Genomic DNA, 24,977 nt, shown 5'->3' with positions numbered 1-24,977 from the left:
TACACTGGCAAAAAGCATATTGTTTGTGGCAATGTCACTTCCTTTAGGGAGTTGGCAGTGTCTATCAGGCAGAGGACCTCACTAGGGCTGAGTTCCTGGTTTTAGATTCCATTTCTGGGAGAGCGGAACTGTCAAGAGGTTTGGGTTTGGTGGTCTGGCGCTTAGCATAAATGACCCCCATTTGGGGCTGTTTTATTTTTAACATGCAAATAAGAGGAAGAAAAACTAGATCCATGGCCTCAGGGAAAGGTACCAAGAGAATAGCCTTGTTGAGTATGTCCTGCTGTTTTGAAAACTTACTGTTTTCTAAAATCATATCTTCAAAATAGAATTTGGTCTGCTACTTTTTAAGAGAAAAGCAGGCATGTCATTACATATAACTTTGTTCTTACACCGTAGTATAATTAATATGTGCAACTGAAAGAAAGACAATTCTAAGAGATATGTTTTAAAATCCTTTGTCTTAAGATTGTAGTATTCATCGATGATCTGAATGTGCCAGAATCAGATACATATGGAACACAGCCACCCCTGGAATTAATCAGGCAGTTACTAGATATGGGAGGGCTTTATGATACTGAGAAGAATGCTTGGAAGGTACCGTATATCCTAAGATTTTGTTCACATTAACTGTTGTTACTTAACAAACATTCATAACGGCATTGAGTGAATTGAGAAACTTAGAAACTCTAGTCAGATGAACATGCAGAACAAATTGGAAACTAACCATGCTGATGGCGTCTTTATGTGTGTTTGTGGGTGCATAGAAATCCTGGCTGTCCCAGAAACTCATGCCCATTCTTCTGCGCCCTCCCTCATCACCAGAGTCCTTCATGCGCCTCAACATGTTGCTTCGTTTCCAGTAATTGCTTTTTAAAAGACAGGCTATTATTTGATGACATTTAGAAAGCCTCCTAGGAGTAACAGGTCTTAAAATTGCTTTTGAGGATTTCGGTTACGTCTAAGAAGACCAGTTTCTATTACCATCACAGTTTTTGTTTTTTGCAGTAAATCATCTTTTCATCTAAACATTTAAATATTTTGTGCACCGGGGGCTGGGAAGTGGGTGATATTTCACTTTCTACAGATGCATGTACTTATCCTTTTCACTCTTCAAGCAGAACATTCAAGATCTTTCCCTAGTGGCGGCCTGTGTCCCTGCAGCAGTCAGGAGGCACATCAGCCCACGTCTCCTCAAGCACTTCTCCATCCTGGTGCTGCCTCATCCTTCACAGGGCTCCCTGCATGCGATTTTTCAGGTAAAATGAGTTTTAATTCCATGGTATAGGAGAAGACATGAGAACTTAAACCACCGAAATTGAAAGAAAATTCCTGTAAGGGATGAGTTTTATTCCCTCTACATTTTCTGGCTTCCAGTGGTAATTTATCTCTAAATAGCAGAAACTTAAGTCAGTGTGCATTAGAAATACATGTGGTGCACATTTAATGCATGTTTAAAATGTAGGTCCTAAGACTTCATTCTCAGAGATTCTGATCCAGCGTATCTGGGGTGGAGCTCAGGAATCTGTATCATTAACAAGCACACCTGGGTTTTTGCTATATTGGTTTGTTCTTTGTGTTTCTTTATAGAACACAAAATGAGAAAAGGAATCTGAAATATCTTATTAGAAAAATGGCTCAACTTGAAATCTAGTTTTATTAGAAAAATAAATTTGAAGGGCACCTGGGTAGTTCAGTAGGTTAAGCATCTGACTCTTGATCTCAGCTCAGGTCTTGATTTCAAGGTTGTGAGTTCAAGCCCTACACTGGGGCCTACTAAAAAAAGGAAGGAAGGAAGGAAGGAAGGAAGGAAGGAAGGAAGGAAGGAAGGAAGGAAGGAAGGGAGGGAGGGAGGGAGGGAGGGAGGGAAAGAAAAGGAAAGAAAAAAGAAAAAAGAAAAAGAAAAGAAAAGAAAGAAAAGAAAAGAGAGAGAAAGAAAGAAGAAAGAAAACTTATGCAAGATTACCAATTTCTTCAAAACTAACCATGTGTTTTTCTTCTTTATAATGTAATATTTAAAGATTGATCTTTTAAATCTATTTTTCAAAAAGCACTTGGTAATTCTGCACATGATCAACAACTTATACCTTAAAAAAAATCCTAACATAGGAGAACGTACATGTACATAAACCAACCAAAAATGAGAAACCAGTTCTGTCACTTTATCTTTCATCTGGTAACCTCCCTTCAGGAGCAAGGAGGTAGAAAGATTGCCAGCACACCTGGTATACACACAGGCGGGACATAAATTGTCCCTAGAGGACATGCAACACATACCTCTAGATCATTCATCAAACTCGGACCAATTGGAATTTTCCCCAGCTTGCGACACTCGCAGTGTCTTTGTATTATTAGTCTGTTGTCAGTTGAAAGTGGATTCTAATTACTAGCATTTTAAATGCCGTTAATCCTCCCTGATAGTACACAACTTCCTTTTTAGAAGGGATTATTTAGGAAGAAACCATGCTTAAACTTTTGGGCTAACTATAAAATTTCTCTTTAAAGGTTCATTTGGGAATATATTTCTCCCTCAGTAACTTCACATCTGATGTTCAGAAAAGTAAGGATCAAATAATATCTTGTTCTCTCGCTGTATACTACCAAATATGTCAGAATATGTTGCCAACTCCAGCAAAATGCCACTACATGTTTAATCTTCGAGATATGTTTAAGGTGTGTTTTAGAATTCATTCTCTATCTTTAAATTATAAGTTGAGGGAATGTAATTTTACGGAATTGACTCTCTCCATTTCTCCACTGTCAGCATCCAATTGTTAGAAGGAGGGAAAGGAAATCCACATTGATTAGTTTTGCTATTTATTAGCACCTTATCCCATGAACCATTTGAAAAGAATCATTAAAATAATTCCTTGCAGAGAATTCAGTGATGAAGCCACTAAGACTGTTAGAATATTAGCTGAGATTCTCAGCAGGGAAAGCAGTGGCAAGGGTATTCGAAAGATTTTGGTTTTGCTAAAATACTATTGCAGCTCTCAGAAAATGAAAGCATGTATGCATTTCATGGATATGCCTACATTTCCCACAAGCCTTGCTTTCTACCATAGGAAACGTTGCTAACAGTGCTGACTTAGTCATTAGCTTTGATCAAATAATTTTTAGAATTAAAATATTAAGAAAAACAATTTTTGAATTTGATCTTCCTCTCCTTGCCATGGGACTGTGGTTCAAAATAGTGCATATAATGTTTGAAATGGGTTACACGTTCTTTTCATCAAGATTCAGAATCTTAGAACATGTGTGCAGTGAGGAGTGTCTCTGTAAGCATCAGCACGCCTGCCTCCAGGTCAGCACCATAGTCAGGACTCCTGGCTTCCCATGCTAGCGAGGCGAGCCCTGGGAGGGGTCCTCAAACCCTCTACTCCAGGGGGGATGCCATGCCTGTTTTCCCTGCTATATTGGGGAAAAATATATTCTCTCACCCTGTTCATAGGAGCCCAGGACATATCATGAATTCACAACAGTAAACTGCCCATCTCATCAAAACTCCAGTTTATGACTTGGAGAAATGGACATGTTTTACCTCAGATAATCACTTCTATTTTTATGGAATCACAAACATGTAAAAATTGAGCCTCTACTTCACATAGTACCTGCTAATGTTAAAAAAAAAAAAAAAAGGAAAAAAAAAAGTCTTACATTTAAATCCTTAATAGCTTCTTCTAGGATTGCTGCAAGCTGACAAAACTGTTATTACCTCCAAAGAGATGTTGGCTCTATTCTTCGTTCATGAAGCCACACGAGTGTTTCACGATCGCCTAATGGAATATACAGAAAAACGGCTTTTCTATCAATTTCTTTCAAAGGAACTTGAGAATTATTTTCAGGTAAACTTAAATTTTAAGAATTATTTTATTTTTAATTTATTTATGATAGTCACACACAGAGAAGAGAGAGAGGCAAGACACAGGCAGAGGGAGAAGCAGGCTCCATGCACTGGGAGCCCGACGTGGGACTCGATCCCAGGACTCCAGGATCGCGCCCTGGGCCAAAGGCAGGCGCTAAACCACTGCACCACCCAGGGATTCCTTAAGAATTATTTTAAATGGTATCTTAGGCAAAAGGGTTGTTTTCTCCCTCTTACACTGTTGGTGGGAATGTGAAATGGTGCAGCCACTCTGGAAAACCGTGTGGAGGTTCCTCAAAGAGTTTAAAATAGACCTGCCCTACAACCCAGAAATTGCACTGTTGGGGATTTACCCCAAAGGTACAGATGCAATGAAACGCTGGGACACCTGCACCCCGATGTTTCTAGCAGCAATGTCCACAATAGCCAAACTGTGGAAGGAGCCTCGGTGTCCATCGAAAGATGAATGGATAAAGCAGATGTGGTTTATGTATACAATGGAATATTACTCAGCCATTAGAAATGACAAATACAAAAAAAAAAAAAAAGAAATGACAAATACCCACCATTTGCTTCAACGTGGATGGAACTGGAGGGTATTATGCTGAGTGAAATAAGTCAATCGGAGAAGGACAAACATTATATGGTCTCATTCATTTGGGGAATATAAATAATGGTGAAAGGGAATAGAGGGGAAGGGAGAAGAAATGGGTAGGAAATATCAGAAAGGGAGACAGAACATAAAGACTCCTAACTCTGGGAAACGAACTAGGGGTGGTGGAAGAGGAGGAGGGTGGGGAGTGGGGGTGACTGGGTGGCGGGCACTGAGGGGGGCACTTGACAGGATGAGCACTGGGTGTTATTCTGTATGTTGGCAAATTGAACACCAATAAAAAATAAATTTATTATTAAAAAAGTTGTTTTCTAAAAGTCCTCAGCTGTTTCTATTGTATTTATAACATTAATATTATTAGCAATCCCATTTCCAACTTGATAATGTCTAAATAAGTACAGACTTGATATGATGGAAATGATAAGGTCTTGGTGCCTTCGCTGGTGCATTTGTCCTTTGCAAGCTCTGAAACTGCTCCCGTTTCTCCAGGGCTGGAAGAAGTGCACACTCTCAGTACCTCCAGCCTTTTGAACTGTGGTGTCCATGGTGCCGGTGGACTCCAGGTCTGGAAGGAAGCTCAGCACTTCAGGAGGCTAAGCCACACCACCAGGGTTAACAGGAAGCACAGGGGCAAGCTCAGCACCTTCACAAAGCCTCCTTGCAGGCTCCTCTCAAGAGCATTAGGGAGGTCCTTGGGAATTCCTTCCAACATGACTCCTCCTTCCTTTTCCGTCTTCTTTGGTGGTGCTGCTTTCTCTCACCCTGTTCATAGGAGCCCAGGACATATCATGAATTCACAACAGTAAAAAAATAAAAAAGACTTTTGGATATGAATCTTATACCTAGAGATATGTGCAAGCACATAAACTCAGAGTACAATGTATACACACACACATGCACATCAGCATTTGTGTGTATGTGTGTACTCATGTACATGTACATAGGTCTCTTTAAGACAAGTCACAAATGCAGAAAGTTTTTACGAAATATTTTCTAGACACTCCCATACAATCCAAGTTCTCTGCTCTTCAGCCCAGATCCTTGATGTGATGATTCATGTTAGCACACAGCCCCCTCCCCTCCAATCTTTCTGTTAGGCTCACAGGGATGACTCTTCTCCCACCTGCACATCCAGCACTCATGGGTGGGGTCTCTCAGACTTGGCCTGGTGTCACTCCTCCTTCCTTGCCCTCCTTGGGGCTACCCTTCTGTGATGCTTCGGCCTCCTCTCATCCCTGCATTCCTTCGCTCAGAGACCACACTCCCCAGCCTACCCATGTATTGTTTCCACTTTCTTCCCTGAGAAAACAGTTGAACATAGAGGGTACCACATGGGCTCTGCCTACCTGCAAGGCCCAGCCCCTCCCATGCCCAGCTGTGGAGCTCTGGCAGGTGACCCCCTGTGTCTCAGGTCCCTGTCACTGAGGTTAGGGTAGCAGCTGGACCCACCTCGTAGGCTGTGCTGAGAATCTATGGCACAATTTGTGTCAGATGATTAGACAGTTTCTGACACATAGTAAATGCTTGATAGATATAAGCTATCATAGAGCAGTGGTTTGGCAGAAAGAATCTGAACCCTAAAGTGAGACCTTGGTTTGTCTGCTAAGTCTAGCTCATGTTGCTTGGGGTGCTTCATGCTCAACATGCAAAACCACTTGCAGAACCATTCCCAGTCTTTGCCCCCTGTGCTCTCTGCGCTGCCTGGATGCCCTATCCTGATGGCTCCCACCCCTGTGATCAGCGGTACCCTCCAAGCGTACATCTGCACTGGAAACCTCAGCACCTTACCCCCACATCCTAGCACAGCATCACCTACCTCTGCCTGTACACCTCTGGGGTCCCTACCCCCACTACCCTCTGGCCATCCTTCAAAATTCAGCTCATGCTTCCTCTTGGGGTGGATTTTTCCGGCCAACACTGCACTCTTTCCAATTTGAGTGCCCCTTCTTTGTATTCCTATCATAGAACTTATTATAATGTAATTACTTCTCCCTCTCTCTAACCTATGGGTTCCATAAGAACAAAGTCATTGATTTATTTTTTATTAAGTTTTTTATTTTAATTCCAGTATAGTTTTTTAATTTTATTTAAAACATTAATTAACATATAATGTATTATTGGTTTCAGAGGTAGGGATTAGTGATTCATCAGTTGCATATAATACCCAGTGCTCATCCCATCACATGCCCTCCTTCATGCCCATTACCCAGTTACCCTATCCCTCCACACCCCTCCCCTCCTGCAATCCTCAGTTTGTTTCTTGTGATTAAGAGTCTCTAATGGTTTGTCTCCTTCTCTGATTTCATCTTGTTATATTTTTTCCTCTCTTCCCCTATGATCCTCTGTTTTGTTTCTTAAATTCCACATGAGTGAGATCATATGACAATTGTCTTTCTCTGATTGACTTATTTCGCTCAGCATAATACCCTCTAGTTCCATCCATGTCATTGCAAATGGCAAAATTTAATCCTTTCTGGTGGCTGAGTATCCGTAGTGTGTGTGTGTGTGTGTGTATATATATATCTACACATATGTGTATATACATATACATATATACATATATATACATATATATGTATATATATGTATATCACATCTTCTTTATCCATTCATCTGTTAATGGATGTCTGGGCTCTCTTTGTTGATTTTTATTTTTACTTAAATCACCAGAATTTAGCATCCTTTCTTACTTTCATTTGGTGCTTGATAAAGATATCTGGGATGAAGGGAGAAGGGAGGGCGGGAGAAACTTTGCTAAAAAAAAAACAAAACAAAACAAAACTAGAATCTCTGTATTTTAGTAGAGAGAGCTCATTCCTGCCCATGAAGTTTGTAAACTCTATCCTATAAAGGCCAACTGAAATTCAGGTTTAAGACTTGGCTAGACCAAACAATAGATGTAGAGGCAGTAAGACATGGGCACGCAAATGCTTCAGGGACACAAAGCTTGCCCTGTGGATGGACAGCAAAAATAACTACAATATCCCCAAATTAAAGACATATTGACAAATCTTCCTTAAGGATATAAGGATATAAAGTAGTCCTCTGAGAATTTAGGTTTATATGACAATGTTTAATCAGTTGGTTGGCAAGCTTATTTTAATTTTTAAAAAATACAATGCGATAATAAAAACAGTAGTTGTACTTACACTGTGCCAGGCACTGTTTTCAGAGCTTTATTTTTTTTTTTTTGTTTTTTGTTTTCAGAGCTTTATATGTCATTACTCATTTTAATCTCTATAATGCCTTTGTGATGTTGGTGCTGTTGTTATCCTCACTTTACAGATGAAGAAACTGAGGCAGAAGGGGATTAAGAACTTGCCCCAGGTTACATAGCTAGTCAAGTGGCGGATTCATCCAAACCCAGGATAGCTGACTCTAGATACCCCTTTAATCATCATGTTATTCTGCCCCCCAACCTTATCTCCTGAGTGCCTGCTAGGAATTTCCAGTACCAGATACAAGTGAGAGGGTGCTAAGACCTACATAGAAGGCGTGGGCTTACAATACAGGTGCAGCACATTTCTGGAAGTGCTGTGACAGACCTGTCTGCATGAGTGGCCTAGGGATGGAACCAAACAAGTCATTTTTTTCTACCAAGTTTTAGAGGAATGGGAAATAATGGTCAGATCTCTTTGTATGAGGGATAGATGAGAGCTGGCCAAGTGGACCAGGAAAGCAAGTGTGGAAGCTTGCCAATTTATGGTGGTGGTGTTTTTAACTAGAATACAGATTTTTAGATTTGCCAGTTTTCAAATCACTCATTTGTAGGAGTGGAGGGCTGCATTTTTTCTATGAAATTTTATCCCATGTATGGATTTGTATAATTATCACCACAGTCTTAACACAGAATTGTTCCCATAACACAGAGATCTCCCCCATGCTACCAGATGTATGATGGTATTTAACAATTAATTAAGGGAAGAGTCCTTGTTTTTAATTGTTAGTGAAACTTCAAGATGTTATTTCCACAACAGAGACTCTTAATTTAGGGCCTATAGATCTTCAGAGTGTCCTTAGATAGAGCTCTATATCAATATATTTGGTCTCCTTTGCAACCTTGTATTTGACTACATGCATTTTAAAATATCATTCTGAGAAAGAGTGCATAGGTTTCACTGACAAAAGGTAAAGAGCCCCAAGACTTGCCTAGCTCTGTTGTGCCAAGAGCTTCTCTTATAGAGATCTATTACATTCGTTTTGATAACAAGTAGAATTTTGCTATTAACAGGTACTATTAAATGATTATTTTACAATAGATCCAGTGGACCAAAGAAAAACTGATGAATGACTCAATTGTATTTGTGGATTTCTTGGATATAAACAAGGCTCATAGGAAAAAGATCTATCAAAATACTAATGACTATAATAAACTTGCCAGTATACTGAATGAATTCCAAATGAAGTTAAGTTCAGCATCTTTGGAGGTACAGACATGTGTAAAATCTGAGGAGTGCTGTGTGTATATGTGTGTGTATACATATGTATACATACACATGGATATGTATATTTATTTCACAACAGATATTTTCAAGACTGTGTGTGTGTGTGTGTGTGTGTGTGTGTGTAAGAGAAAGAAAGGGGCACCCAAGTGGCTCAGTTAGCTAAGCGTCCAACTCTCGATTTCAGCTCAGGTGGTGATCCCAGGGTCCTGGGACCGAGGCCTGCCTCAGGTTCCACACTCAGCCGAGAGTCTGCTGGGGGTTCTCTTTCTCCCTCTGCATGTCCAGAGCATGTCCAGGGCAGGCAGGTGTCAGAACGGGGGCACCAACAAAATCACAGATGCCATAACCCTATTTCCTGGGGTCTCTTCTCCCCACCCCCACCCCCACCCCAGAGTTCTACCCCAAGACAGAGCAGTAGAACAGCCCCAGTGCTGCTGCTCTCTTCCTTTTCTTCTATTGAGCCTCTCACTCTCCCAGTCTTGCTCACTGGAATACTGGCAAAAGAACAGTCCTCATTATGCAAATTTATTTTGCATAAATGTAAACCAGTTTACTGGGTCTAGGTTATTGGGTTACCAAAATTGTCACTCTCACTTCCAGATCCTTGTATGTAAAACTATAGTGACTTTTCTCTGCCTCTAAACAGTTTATCTGTCCCATTTCCTCTGCTAGATTTTTCATTCCATGGTGTTCTTCAAGGAAGCAATAGAACACATCGCAAGAGCTTCGAGGGTCCTTCGACAACCAGGGAGTCACATGTTACTGGTAGGAATTTAAATTGTTCCAGTCATTTTAAGTTTCAAAATAACAATTAAGGAAATCTGATAAAATTTACTTTGCTTACAAAAGTTTTACTTATGCAGACTTTCTATTTGTGAAAGCTTGCAGCCACTGAGTCCCCACAACAAGGTGATATTCCTCTCTAGAGTCAGCATAAGAAATTTATCAGCACATAGAAATGCTTGTTTTTAGAGAGCATTTGACATGAATAGAAGTGCTAGAGTTGGCACCATCTTTAACATATCCTCAGCACTGATGTACCATCACTTCAGGGGGAGCTTGACTTTGAGAATAGTACATTTCCTGGAATATTTAGAAACATGAGTCTTTGCACAAAGTTCTACTTCTCATAAAAACAAGTGGAGTTAAATTCTTGCAAAATCCCCAAATAACTTGAATAGAGGAAAGCTTACAGAAGGCTAGGTCAAATCCAACACATGCAGCCAATTCTAGGAATCATATTATTTATGAATATTTAAGCTATTGTTTGTGCCTATTATTGATGTATAATAAAAATTATAAATACTTTGATACTTTTATTTATGACTAGTTATTTAATTCACATCATTTTTTCCCAAAAGGACTTGTTTTGCATTCAGAACTACTAGACCTCTATTTAAACAGATATGTATAGGGGATCCCTGGGTGGCTCAGCAGTTTGGTGCCTGCCTTCAGCCCAGGGTGTGATCCTAGAGTCCCGGGATCTAGTCCCATGTCGGGCTCCCTGCGTGGAGCCTGCTTCTCCCTCTGCCTGTGTCTCCGCTTCTCTCTCTCTCTCTCTGTTTCTCTCATGAATAAATAATAAAATAAAATCTTTGAAAAAATAATACTAATAAAAAATAAACATATGTGTATAAGACTAATTAAAAGGAATTAAAAATTGAAAGATAGAATTAAGGTAAAAATACAAAATGAAGTATTTCCTCCACTAAAACTATTCCTTTACTAACTGTTTGCATCTCATAAATGGCACCAACATAGATCTGCTCAAGCCAGAAACCGAGGAACCCCTCATTCTTGACACTTTTCTGTCACACCCCACACTCAACCATCAATATATCTTGACAATACAACTTCCAAAATATTTTTCAAGTCTACCCACTTGTATGCATCGTGTTTGCCATCACCCTACCTGAGTCACTACCACCTCAGCCTGCAGCCTTCTCTGCCTCCCTATCTAAAATAGCAGCCTCTGGGGACCCCTGGGTGACTCAGCGGTTTAGCACTGCCTTCAGCCCAGGGCATGATCCTGGAGTTCCAGGATAGAGTCTCAGATCAGGCTCCCTGCATGGAGCCTGCTTCTCCCTCTGCCTATGTCTCTGCCTCTGTGTGTGCGTGTGTGTGTGTCTCTCATGAATAAATAAATAAAATCTTTTTAAAATAAATAAATAAAATAAGAGAGCAGCCTCTTCCCCCCCTTCAGTCTCTGTCTCTGTCCCTTTATTCTTGCTTTTTCTTCCTAAACCTTAGCATTATCTGATCTTATGTACTTCAATTTCATTTACTTATTATGTCTCCACATTCAGAACATAAGCTCCATAAGATCTGTGATTTTGTCTGTCTTATTTCAGTTTTTAACAGATTTTTTTAAAGATTCTATTCATTTATTAGAGAGAGAGAGAGAATGAGGCGGAAGAGGGGCAGGGAGAAGCAGACTCCCTACTGAGCAGGGAGCCCAATTCGGGGCTCAGTCCTAGGACCCTGGGATCATGACCCAATCCAAAGGCAGGCACTTAACCAACTAAGCCACCCAGGTGCCCCTAACAGATTATTTTTTAACTCCCAAATGGCACATACTCTCAGTTTGCTTCTTTTACCGTAAAGTGACTTTCTTTTTTAATAACAAGTGAGTTTGCAAAAAGTTCTCAATTCTAAAATTCCTGAGAATGCAATCAGAGCAATTTTTTAAAGACCTAACACTCAACTAGAAACTTGCCTCCTTAACAGTGCTTTCTCATGACCCTATCATCCTATCAGAGCCCTTATTAAAAATACAAAGTAAAGCATATCAAGTCCCTGTTTCCTCCCTGATCCCATGACTACTTTGTCCAGTTAAACATCATTAATAGATCTTCGCCCCAGGTCAAGCTAGCACTGGGATTCACTTATGTAAAATAGTAATATAACCAGAAGCTGACATAGCCTGTGAGGCTTCAGCAGGGAGAAGCAGCTGGAGGGAGCATAATGACTTAGTGAAGAACATTTAAAACAGATTTTAAAAAAATAAACAATCATGATCTAGATTGGCCAGTTTAAATGAGATTAGTTGAATAGGTAAAGAAGTAAAAGATAAATCATACATGACTTGGTAAAAGTAAATATCAGTTCAGCTTGATTTTATTACTGAACCATCAGAGCAAGAAAACAAGTTTCTAGAGGCTGCCCTCCTTCCTTGGCTCAATACCCAGTTTTTCCATCTCCCAAGCCAGCAACATGCTATCATTCTGACGCTTCATCAACTGTTACACATCTCCCTTTCTCTCTCTGGCCACAGCCAGGAAAGTTTCCTGGATTTTAAGGACTCATGTGTTTAGACTGGGCTCAACCAGATTATCCAAAATCATCTCCCCATTTCAAGGTCCTTAATTTTAATCACATTGGCAAAATCTCTTTTGCCATGTAAGGTAATATATTCACATGCTCTAGGGATCATGACATGACACATTTGGGGGTGAGGGTGAGGGTGGCAAAGATATTACTCTACCTACCACAGACAGTATCAGCATATTTTTCTCTTAGCTGCTTTCAAGGATAGATACATAAAACAGTAATTATGAAACTATTGTTAGTTTTATAACATAAAGATTTAGTATGTAAAATAACTACAAAAGAGGAAGGAACAAATGGAGCTATATTGGAGCAAACTTTCTATATTTTACTGGAATTAAGTCAGTATTAATCTGGAGTAAATTGATAAAATATCCAGTGTAATTCCTAGAGAAAATATCAAAGAAATACATAATATAAAACATCAAAGGAATTAAAATAGAACTCTAGAAAAGGTTGCATTAACACCAATAAGAAGGTACTGAAGGAGAAACAAAGGAGAAAAAGACATGAGACATTTAAAAAAAGCAATATGGTAGATGTAAATCAAATCACATCAATCATAACATTAAATATAAATGTACTAAATGTTCCAATAAAGAGGCAAAGATTGTAGGACAGAATTTTTTTAAATCTAATCATATGCTATCAACAGGAGTTGCATTTTAGATTCAATGACACAAAGTGGTTGAAAATGAAAACATAGAAAAAGATAATTCATGCCAACAATTCCCATAAGACAATTGGTATAATTATACTAATATTAGACAAAATAGACTTTCAGGGAAAAAAAATAAGTGTTCTGAGGGAAAAGAAAGATGTTATAATGACAAAATCATCAATCATCAGGAAGACATAACAGTTACAGGCACACACACATAACAACTAAGCCCCAAAATATGTGAAGCCAAACAGACAAAATTGAAGAGAGAGAAATAAGCAGTTCACCAGCAATAATTGGAGTCTTCAATATCCCCACTCTCAATCATTAGTAGAGCAACTAGATATAAAATCATTGAGGATATAAATATGTCAACAGTACTGTACAACAATTTAACCTAAAAAGAAAAAAAACAAAAAACAATTTAACCTAATTGATATATACAGAAGACTGCTTCCAACAACAGCAAAATACACATGCTTCTGAAGCATACATGGAACATTCTGCAGCATAGACCATGGTACCAGACTATAAAACAAGCCTCAGTAAATTTAAAAGGACTGAAGTCATTCAAAGTATGTTCTGACTACAATAGAATTAAAGCAGAAATCAATTAAAAAAAAGAAAAAAAAAAGAATTAAAGCAGAAATCAATAACAAAGAAATTTGAAAAAAAAAAAAAAAAACAAAGAAATTTGAAATATTCACAAATATGTGGAATTTTTACACATATCCCCAAATAACCAATGAGTGAAAGAAGAAATCACAAGAGATATTAGAAAATATTTTGAGATGAATGAAAACACAACATACCCAAAAGCATCACTTAGAGGAAAATGTATATAAGCTATAAATGCCTATATTTTTAAAAAGAAGAAAAATCTCAAATAACCTAACCTCCCACATTTGGAAACTACAAGGAGGAAAGAAAACTAAACCCCTAAGCAAGCAGAAAGAAGGAACTAATAAAGATGAGAAGAAAGTAGAGAACAGAAAAGCAATAGAAAATATCAATGAAACCAAAGGTTCTTTGAAAAGATCAACAAAATTGACAAACCAAAGAGGGAAGGAAGGAAGGAAGGGAGAAAGAAATAATGAATGAATTCATTATTAAAATTATCAAAATCAGGAATTAAAGAAAAGACATAACTACCAAAATTACAGAAATAAAGGATTGTAAGAGAATAGTATGAACAACTGTGTGCTGGCTCATTGGATAGCCTAGATGAAATGGACACTTGCTGGGAAGACATAAACGACTGAGCTAAAGAAATAGGTAATCTGAATAGACCTAAACAAAGAGATTGAATTGGGAATTTAAAAATTTCCCCTAGAGAAAGCCCAGGACCAAACAGCTTCACTGGAGAATTCCATCAAACATTTAAGGAAGAACAAAATCAATCCTTTACAGACTCTTCCAGAAAATAGAGAGAACAGCTCCCAACTTTACCCATGAGGCCAGTATCATCTGATAACAAAACCAGACAGATGTGGAAATCTGTCCACAATGGTCCATTGTGAATAAACAAAATATGGTGTAGCCCATCCAGTAGGATACTACCACATGAAGGAACCACAAAACCATCATGCTAAGTGAGGAGGCAGATGCTATTTATGATTCATTATAGGAAGTCTACGGAGGCGGGTTCCCAGGCCTGGGGTTGGAATGAAGACTCACTACAAGCCTGGAGATATTTCCAGTGATAGAAATGTTTGAGGATTGGATTGTGGTGATGGTTGCATAACTGTAAATTTACTAAAAATCACTGAATTGTACATGTAAAAGGTGGTATAGTCTGTAAGTTACACCTCAGAAAAGCTGCTAAAAAAGATAATACTTGGTCATGATTACCAAAGAGCATTTAAATGTTTATTGCTCAAAATAAATAGGAAAAGATCTATCTAAATTCTTATAAATGAATATCCAATCAAATATTGGCAATCATATAATGATGATTTATAAACCTGCCAATGCTATTTTTCCAGATTGTATTATCTTTCTAGTGAAATTGTCTCATATGTCAACAGACAATATAGAGAAGAGGTGAAAATATTGACTGTGTGTGAAAGTCTTATAGAACTTTGATGAATACTTTAGTTATATTTAATGTATTTCCCAAAAAATTTATAAACATTTTGGCCATGTAAATTTCTAGCACATACACATAGGCAGCTTATACACTGCAAAGATTCCAGGATGTATATAGGAATCATATGTTGTATTGTTCTTCCACAGATTGGAATAGACGGCTGTGGGAAGGAGACCTGTGCCACCCTGGCCTGTTATTTAACAGAATGCAAACTCTACCGAGTGCCCACATCCCACAATTTTGCCTACGTAGAATTCAAAGAAGACTTTAAAAGGGGCTTCATTCAAGCAGGATTAGAAGGGAACCCCACTGCTCTGATAGTTGCTAACTTAAACCCAAAGCAGGTAAGTACATTTTGTCTATCTTATTTGCTAACGTTTGCTACATAAGTAGTGCCCCCCATTTAATATTTGAAAATGAAACACAGTCCTGCCAGCCTGCCCTGTTTTTTACGTTATTTTGTCCTTATCCAGTCACAGCCCAGAGTTTATATATTTGTCATCATGCTGCAGTTTTACATAAGCATTACAACAAAAGTATTTTCTGTCTTTATAGTTTTCATTTTAATTGGCAAATTATAGTTTGCCCACGTAGCTACACTAGTTTTGTCGTCTGTGTTTTGAAAACAACACCATCATCTGAATTCACTATGTCCTTGCGTGCTCCGCAGCGTGCCATCACAGATTTGAGGCTCCTTTTCCTCTATCCGCTGCCCCAATGTCAGCATCAAATTTAGGTCTCCCTGCAGGATGTGCTTTGTTCACAAGCAAAAACTGCTAATCACCCAGCTTCATTTTTAATCTGATTTATGGCATAAATTGTGCCCTTCCACAGCCTGAACATAATTCGGCCTGCCATCTCTGATTGTATTTACTTCTTTGTGGCAACATTCCAAGGCACACTGTTCATCATCTATGTTCCACGCTCATAGAGTTACAAGCGTTGTGTCAACTCTCATCTTGTTTTTTCTCTGCATACTGGGCCTCTCTCCCAAGGCTTGTGGTGTTCTTGCATGTTGTTATTTTGAGAGTAAGTCCTAGTGTTGTATTGTATCTGCTGTTCTCTATAGTATCTGACTTTCCTCTTTAATTCTGTGTCCTTCCTTTCCCAAATTTAAATACCCTGGTCTGTTCATTAGCTTGAGGTTTCTGCCAGACACCTCTAGATTCTAGATGTCATTTCTCCCCTGCCAGGAGCCTACCGTTCTAGTTTAAGAAATCATTTTTCAGAAAACTACTGTAAGGTCAAAGCTGAGATGGATGTGATCATCTATTCCCATGTCATTTAGGACTTCAAGGTCATTTGACTTCAAGGTCTTCCCCACACTTCCCAGGTTTCTCCTGCTCACATCATTGTTTTCCATGTGAATCCAAAACCTGGTGCTATGACAATGTTAAATTAACATTTGTAAAGAGGATTACAGAGTGCTGGATGGTGATCCCCAGTTCAACAGGAGACCACAAAAGAAAGTGAACTAGAGAAGTTTACTACAGGTCCTCGAAGAAGTAACACAGCATGCCTTGAGGGGCCGCCTGGAGAGGTCAAGGCAGGGTATGGGCAGAGAGAGGCAAGACCCAGGGCACATGCCTTCATCAGGGGCTGTGAGCAGAGCGACTTGGGGTTCTCAGGTCCACTCAAGCCTAAAGAGTAGGGTTTCGGTTTGCCCCATGAGGGTCTATCTAAGGGGCATCTAAGGTACACAGGCCCTGAGCAGCAGGGACTGCTGCTGACCACAGACTGTTGGGGAAGTCCTCCCAGGAGCTAGCACTTGCTTGTCACTCTGTGGGCTGCTTGCATGAGGGGCTGGTGTCAGAGTAGGGTCTCCACAGGCTGCCTGGTGGAACAAAACAGATGCTGAGACAGCAGCACCCCAGAGCAGGTAAGTGAACCCTGGACAAGTAGGAAATAATTGGTGTGCTTAAGAAGCTTCGTCAGTCCTCCATCAGTCTTGGATGAGACAGAAGATCAGCCAGCTTCGTGTGAGCTCTGTCAGCCCCTCCTGGAGACTGTCCCACTAGCTTTCCTTCCCCACCTGGGCTGAAACACTAGGAACCCGGGAGGGTCTGAAGAGTATCCCAAGGAGGTCATGATACTAAGGATGCTTTTTTTAAAGTAAAGCTTGGACTTATTCTCAAAATCCAAATGCTCATACTTATTAATAAAAATTCCCTCTGATAGTTTCACAGCTCTTTGTCCTGGGTTTCAATTTGGTGTGTTTCAAGTGGAATATGTAAATAATTAACTCAGTCCTGATTCATCATTTGTTTCACCTAAGGAGGCGTTTTTGGAAGATTTGAACAACGTTCTCAACATGAGGAAAGTACTTGACCTGTTTGAAAATGAGGAGCTGGATTCCATTGTGCTAAGGATGAGATCTTTTGTTGAACAGTCTGGTTATATTGATAATAGGCAGTCTTTACTTGCATTCTTCCAAAAGGTATTGGTTTTTTCAAATTATTATATTAAATTAAAAGTAGACTACATTTATAATTCTGTACCTGATTTTCAAGTTGGATAAAGTTTTTTAGTTCTTTAAATGAGTTTTTAAAGTTAAAACTAATGACTGGACCCCCGCACACAGACAAATCACACCCTAAGGACATCCAGGGTCAGCAAGGGTCTGGGTCTGCCTGCTATCGGTGGCTAAAGAACATGGTAATAACAAGAGGCAAAGATAAGAGAAATAAGACCCCGGGTTTACTTCTTACACTGAGTTCCCTGCCTACCCACAGTTGGCATCAAGTCCGCAAAGACAAGAAACAGGAATTCTTGTATCCCTTTGAATAGCCTGGAATTGGCCAGGGGGTGACGGGAACACACGGAAATAATCCAGATAGAGCAGATGATATTCTAAAGGACCTCAGCAGTGGGTCAGTAAAGGGCTGGTTTGAAGGGAGGCAAGATCCAGACCAACGAGCTAAGCTTTCTGCATCTTAAAGGCACAATGACTGAACATCCACCTAGTGGTGAGAGAGGTGTGATTGCTGAAAGCAGGAATCCACAGGGGAAGCACCGCAGGCTGGCTTAGGTCTGGCGCCAGCTCCTATCTGTGATGGAGTCGTTGGAAAATCGAACTAGGTCACCTCATCCTCTGTGGATGTTTAGTGATCCGGCACAAGAAGATGTTAAAAATTCCAGAAATGGAGTCCACTACTGACAACATCGTCATGTGAACGGATGCTTAGATTGGGTCATATTTTTAAATGCAATTATCCTGATCACTTGTGGCCTTCTAGTGCCTTGTTACTAAACTGGTTTATATGTATGAACTGATTGGTAAGGAGGAACAAAGAATTTCTAACTTGGAGTATGGAGAACAGTGCACTCTAGAAATAAAAAATAAACCAAAAATCCCAGTTAGAAATCAGTTTTCATTATTTGTCTATTTTATATCATACTTCCAAAAATGGCATGAAGTATCTTACAGTAATTATAGTGAATTCATCATACTTTCAGCTGTTAACATTGAGCATCTTTAGGTAGGAGTTTAAGAATGGGTTAGGCAAAGAGAGGTAATTTCATTTTTAACTTAAACATTTCTCTGTTGTATAAATTCTGCATTGAGCAGTTTAATTTACTTTTATACATTTTTTAAAGACAAAAGGAAAGAAAGAGAATCTTACGCTTTCCTCCTCTTTCAGCTTTTACCATACTTCTTTGGCAAAATAGGTTGCTTGATACTCAAACATCATCTTATCAGTTTGTACAAATTGAACTGTTTGAGTTGAAAGGAACATTGATTCACCTAAACTGCTCTCAGTAATGTGGTTTCATTTAAAGTGATGTATGGGAATGAGGAAAGAAGCTGCACCCCTGCCAGTCCTTCAAGAAGCCAGGAACAGCAGCCACACCACAGCACAGTCATATGGGGGAAAGATGCAGGGAGATTCACAGGAGGCAGCACCTGCCAAGTACCTGGGGATGGTTGAGGCTCTAATATTGCTGAGCTCTAACCCTTCAGGATTTTACTAATGCTTCCCTCATGTCCCACCCATGACATTGGTCTGTTTTTCTCTGTCTTTCAGCTTTCATTCATCTGACCACTTCCCACATTGAGTTTCTAGGCATCTTAGATGCACACCAATCCAGAGCCAAAAGTGAAGTAGTTAGACTTGTCCCAGTCTGCTGTAGGATCCCCTACTGAGCAGAACTCGGGCACCACACCCACTCCTAAGACCTGGTTTATATAAGAGGTGTTCCAGGTCCCAGAGAGCAGAACCTGGCTACTTTCCTCACCTGAGCTCCGGGGATGTGTAGTTTCCTTTGGAAGGTGCTCGGGGCACACCTGCTCAATTCTAGTAAAGAAGTGAAACAATTTTCAAATGGAATTTTTAATAAAATATTTTTTCCAAAGCAGAGGATTACATTTTAACAACTTATATCTTTATTAATTTTCAGAGGATATATAAAAATCTTCATATTTTTATAACCATGAGTCCCACAGGACCGCACTTCCGCCAACATTGTAGAGCATATCCTTCTATGATCACCATCTGCACAATTGACTGGTATGAGAAGTGGCCAGATGAAGCTCTCCTTGTTGTAGCCAATTCTTTCTTAAGAGAAAAGGTGGATTTACAGAACAGAGAGGTAAATACATTCTCTTTTAAAAATCTGACACAATGGAAGATTTCAAGTTATTGACAGCATCTGACAGAATTAGATCTCTGAATGAATCCTAGGTAGGCAAAAATAGGCAGCTCTAGGCAAACTATGACATAGGTCAAGGGTTTTCCTTGACCCTTCATCAGTTTCCCCTGATCTGTGTCAGAGATGCCCAGATTCCTTACTGCCCGGGCTTCTGAACTCTCCTGCCTCATGGCAGACAGCAGAATCCCCAAAGGGAACAAGCTCCACTTGGCACACCAGATGCTGTGCTATGGATGCTGTACCCTTTGCGTATTCCTTATAAGTCTCTCTGTCTCCAACAAACCACATGCAAAATTAGTTCAGAACTCATGAGCCTTAGTAAGTAAGAATCTTCCCTAGCATGGCCCAACCAAAGACCCATGGGGTGTCGACAAAAGAAGCTATAAAAGTAGCTGCCCGAAACTTGGTACAGCACTTGCGACGTTACCTGGCAAGCACCCAAGGAAAGCAAAGGCTGAGGGTGAGTCAGGTGGACCTGGGAAGAATGTGCAGCTGGGCTCAAGGTGACTAGGTGATTGGCTAGCCATAATGGGCAGGGCGGGTGCTGGGGCCAGGGTGTGTCTCAGACACAGTTCTCTCCAAAACTGTGTAAGGGGCACTCTCTCCTTCAGTTTTCCCAGCCACATACCTGTATGTCCTTTGAGCCCCTACATTTTTGCAGCCTTCTTTCACTCAAGGAAGAGAAGTAGAGTCTCTTGCAATTGCTAACCCACTTTAGGAAAGGAAGGCACCATGAACCAGGCCACGGACGATGGCCTCTGAGTCCTTGGACAGCTGGAGCAGAACGGAGGGGAAAGCCTGGTAGGATGAGTCCAGCATGTCACCAGTCACCGGTCCAGTTGTTGCCTCTTTCATCCCAACACCATCTAAGCCACTAGCATGTCTGTATTCTCGGTCCCATTTGCCGGGGGCCTTCTCAACCTCAACCTCGCCACATATCAGAATGATAAACAACTTCAGGTTATTCACCATGTTCAATTTTCTCTTTATGTCTATTTAGATTGTTGTCTCTTAATTCTTAAAAATTATTATTTTGTAGAACTTAAAAGAAAAACTTGCCCCAACATGTGTCCAGATCCACAGAAGTATAAAAGACTTGAACACAAAATACTTCCAAAAAACTGGAAGGCATTATTATATCACTCCCAGTAGCTACTTGCAGTTCATGGATACCTTTGCTCACATTTTGAGGTCACGGGAGAAGGGAATGCAAACAAAGAGGTAAGACTTTGAGACCAAATCAGAAATATATATCTATATTTTTAATTGGTGCTTTTATTTGTAAAAAGAGACACAAATACAAAAGAATGAGTCAGAATCTGCCTTTCCAGTGGGGGAAAAGGACAAAAACTGCACAAGCCCTTGAGAGACATAAGGCATCCACAAGCTGCCTGGCCGTGGAGACCTGGCTGGCACAGGCCCCCTGGGAAAAGGCAGTGTGCCCTCCCCTTGATCATGTCCTGAAAGCAAGAGCAAGCGCAGGTGCCACCGGCTTTGCCTTTATCCCAGGGACACCAGCAAAATAAAGGGAGCCCAGTGACAGCATCATTGATGGTGAGAGAGTATTGCTGAGGAGCCTATGCAGCTCCAGAGCCCCCACTGCACCGGGGAAGGTGGGCAACGAAATACTAGGTAGGACATCTCGTACCTGATCAGAGTCCAGGAGACCACTAACAGCCTCCTGGGAAGATCGGGAAGTGAGTGGGAAATGACCTGGTAGCCTCTGCCCACAAGCATCCTGTGCTCTCGCTCCAGGAGGCCCACAGGCACAGGGTGTCCGGACAAGACTCCATGACCTCCAGGGGCCACCCCATGAGACACCCTAATTAGCCATACTGATAGGGGCTTGAATCCAATCTGTTCTGTGTCTCAGGCCATGCTGGATGACAGTGGCTGTGACTCTGACCACCCCCTCCCCCCAGAACTTAGAGGGTAGGCCACAGCCAGGCTCCTGATTGGGCGCATCAAGAGGCATTGGCAGTCATACATACTCTCCTCAGATGTCCAGCAGGAAACCCAGGACAATGACAGATTATCATCACCAGTTGTGCTAGAGATGTCAGACTGGTTTGCATATGGCAGATTAGTGTAGGCCTAACTTTTAGGCAAGAAGTAGTAGCAGCCTCAGCAGTGGCATGATGCTAATGTGAGGGCAGGGGCTAATTTCGTAAAGTTGTTGTTAACAAGGTTGGGGGCAGGGAGTACATGGCAGATTCAACTCAGCTAAATTTAGAGCAGTTGCTGGAGTCTGTAAATACAGTGAGGCTACAAGGAATCCTCTTAGATTCTTTAGAAGGTGAATCTTGTCCTGTTGTTTTAAGTAAAGACTCTTCAGGTCCTGGATTTAGGGACTTCTAGGTGGTTCTGGAAGTCTGTGGATGGAGCTTTTTGTGGGTCGATGGTTCAATTTGAGGCTGATGACAGCAGTCTGGATAAACTGGCCAGATGCCCCACACACAGGAGTTAAGAGATGAGTGGATCCTCTTTCCACCTCTGACTTTCAAGCTTCCAAGTGTCTCCTTCCCACCACAGGGACTGCTGCCTTCCATTTGCAGCAACATGACTATGATCACGTGGCCAGTCACTAGCCCAGTGCTTCTTCCCTTCCCCATCTTGTCTGTGCCTCACCCACACCCTCAACCCAGACACATGTCTAGGTGGCTCTTTGTGCTATACTAGAATATCCCCTACCCACAACGTGTGGGCCAGACCAGGACCGCATCCATGCATGGTCATGATCATCTATTATAACTGCTCACCCCCATCACAGTCGTAAAGGAAGCCCCAGGCTAGAGGTCCCAGTGCCCCAGCTCCTATTTGCCACTTGAAGATTCCAGCAGCCCTGTGTCCCAGGGGTAGACATGGGAGAAGAAGTGGGGAGGGTTCATTGTGTGGTCTGGGTCCCTTACAGCCAATCTACATCTCTTCTCCAACCCAAAACTCATAATGAAACATTCTGTTTATATGGGAGGGACCCTTCAGGAAGGTAAGTCCCAAACTGCCTGCCTTATGCATGGGCTCCCCTGGGAGCCAAGCTTCAGGAGCCCCACTGTCTTTTCAGTTTTTCATTTTATTTTTAATAGCACCTACTTCTTGGGGGTGATATTTCAGATTAACTGCCAAGCTGTGGCCAACATACATCACTCACAACAAATAACAACTCTGTTTAATACAGACTTGTGTTTTAGGAAAATCAGTCTGGTATTAGAATGGGGGATAAATTCGATATAAAAACTAAAACCAAAGATTTGAAAGCTATTGTAGGAATCCAGATGAGAAGTTTTGAGGAGCTGTCCTGGGTTAGGTCAAAGAGTGAATTGCCCAGCAGTCTTGGTGTCATTGACAGTGTAAGCATGTGGCAACGACATCCTCATAGGTTAGGAAAGCCCAAGAAGTAGAAACTGGATCTTCCACAGGGCTTTTTCCTCCTTTTGCTAGAGTTAGGGCTAAACAGGGCTATAGATTTGTAGTCCTCTGATTTTACAGTGTTTATTTTATTCCTTACAAACTGTGTATTTTCAAGTTTTTATTCTAGTAAATAGGTAAGTGGAGAATTTTCAACTTTATCTTATGTTTCTTTAAAAAAATAATCTTTTCATTTTGAAATAGATTGACCAGAAGTTGCAAAATAGTACAGAGAGGTCCCGCATACATTAAGCCAGTTGCCCCCCTCACTTGTTACATTTTCCATGACTGTAGTGCAGCACCATATCCAGGACGTTGGTGTGGACACCCGGTGTGGACACAGTCCTGTGCCCATTTACCCCGTGTGTGTGTTTGTGTGGACCTGCAACAGCAATGAAGATGCAGAACTAGTCCCTCACCACAGCCGAGTCCCTTGGGCAGCCCCTACGCAGCTCCCAGCAGCCCCCGGCCACAGTCTGGTCTCTGTCTCCAGCCTCCCCTGTACGTGGGGGGCGAGATGGGCTTCGCTCAGCATCACACCGTGGATTTCCATCCAGACGTTGCACGTATCAATAGTCTATACGTTTCTGTAAGCACTCTGAGGCATGGATGGGTATGCATGGGTATGCACATGAGTGCAACCACTCATCCACAGAAGGAGCCAGGGTGGTTTTTGCGGTGGAGCGGTTCTAGGAGAAAGGCCAGAAACAGGCCACGGTGAGTATATGCTGGATCGTAAAGAAATACCACATTGTTGTCCACCGCGGCTGTGTGCATGAGGAATAGTGTTCCTCTACAGCCTTGCAGACACGGCACTGTGGTCTCTGCCTGCGGCCCTCCACCACCAGGGTAGCCCTCTCTGTGCCTGCGCCTCCTTTCCCCGTCAGTGTCTCTGCACAGCGCTGGCACATTTGCTAAATGGATTCTTCAGTTTTTCTCATTGCCGAGTTTTGAGAGCTCTCTGGGTGTTCTAAATAGGAATCCTCTGTCTGATATATGGACTGCAGATATTTTGTCCCAGCAGTTATTTGTCTTGTCATTCTTTGGATGGAGTCTTTCTGTTTTAATTTTGATGACATCCAATTTGTCAAATTTGGTTTTCTTTCTTGGCTGTGCTTCTCTTGTCATGTCTTCGAACTCCTCCCTCCTCCCCCAGTCTTGGGTCCTGGAGACTTTCTCCTATGCATTCTTCTAAAAGTACCACAGTCCCACCTCTCACACTTCATTCTGCCCTCCACTTAGAATTAGTTTTGTGTAAGGCATGAGGCTTACATCCACAATCTGTTGTATAACCAGCCACTCTACACCCTTTGTTGAAAATCACTCTCGCACCTTTGTCAAAAGCCAGTTGACTGTGCATCTGTGGGTTTGTTTCTGGCTTCTCTGTCCTGTTCTGTTGATGGAGGTACCTTACCCTCTGCCAAGACCTCTTCCTGATGACCATCATTACTTAATCAGTCTCACAATCAGGTAGAGAGATGCCACCCACTGTATTCTTTTGCAAAATTGTTCTAATCATCCTAGTTCATTTCTATGTAAATTTTATGTGAATTTTAGAAAAAGCTTGTCTGTATCTACAAAGAAAAATCTTACTACGATTTTGGTAGGCATCACATTAAACCTATATGATAATTTAGAAGAATCGACATCTTTACCATGTTGTCTTTCAATACATGATTGTGGTGAATCTCGCTTTGCTAATATAATGCTATTTTCCCCTCAGGAATCGTTTTTATATGGGTCTATCCAAGATCCTGGAAGCAACCACTCTAGTTACAGATATGCAAGAGGAGCTCTTGGTCCTTGGCCCACAAATAGAACAAAACACAAAGGTACATTAGGACACCTGGGTGGCTCAACGGTTGAGGGTCAGCCTTTGACTTAGGTCGTGATCCCGGAATCCTGGGATCGAGTCCCACACT

At 41.0% G+C, this 24,977-nt stretch overlaps 1 protein-coding gene across 18 annotated transcripts in view; it reads left to right on the top strand.

The window, feature by feature from the left end:
- The window catches only part of DNAH14 (dynein axonemal heavy chain 14), a 333,811-nt gene that overhangs the window by 229,295 nt on the left and 79,539 nt on the right, over positions 1–24,977 (top strand). For all 18 annotated transcript variants that reach the window (XR_005362291.1, XR_005362292.1, XM_038542857.1 and 15 more), the window contains 11 exons: positions 469–597; positions 1,122–1,259; positions 2,506–2,673; positions 3,675–3,845; positions 8,738–8,905; positions 9,596–9,688; positions 15,147–15,344; positions 17,276–17,437; positions 19,399–19,590; positions 20,690–20,871; positions 24,779–24,887. Coding sequence is in view for 16 of the 18 variants with exons in the window: in XM_038542857.1 (XP_038398785.1) it covers positions 469–597; positions 1,122–1,259; positions 2,506–2,673; positions 3,675–3,845; positions 8,738–8,905; positions 9,596–9,688; positions 15,147–15,344; positions 17,276–17,437; positions 19,399–19,590; positions 20,690–20,871; positions 24,779–24,887 (1,710 nt within the window). In the remaining 2 variants the exon portion in view is untranslated. The remainder of the gene's footprint in view (positions 1–468; positions 598–1,121; positions 1,260–2,505; positions 2,674–3,674; positions 3,846–8,737; positions 8,906–9,595; positions 9,689–15,146; positions 15,345–17,275; positions 17,438–19,398; positions 19,591–20,689; positions 20,872–24,778; positions 24,888–24,977) is intronic.

Source organism: Canis lupus, chromosome 7 (genome assembly GCF_011100685.1).
Source record: "Canis lupus familiaris isolate Mischka breed German Shepherd chromosome 7, alternate assembly UU_Cfam_GSD_1.0, whole genome shotgun sequence".
NCBI classification, from domain to species: Eukaryota; Metazoa; Chordata; class Mammalia; order Carnivora; family Canidae; genus Canis; species Canis lupus.
Note: the sequence above shows the minus strand (reverse complement) of the source record. Positions and strands in the feature narration are given on the sequence as shown.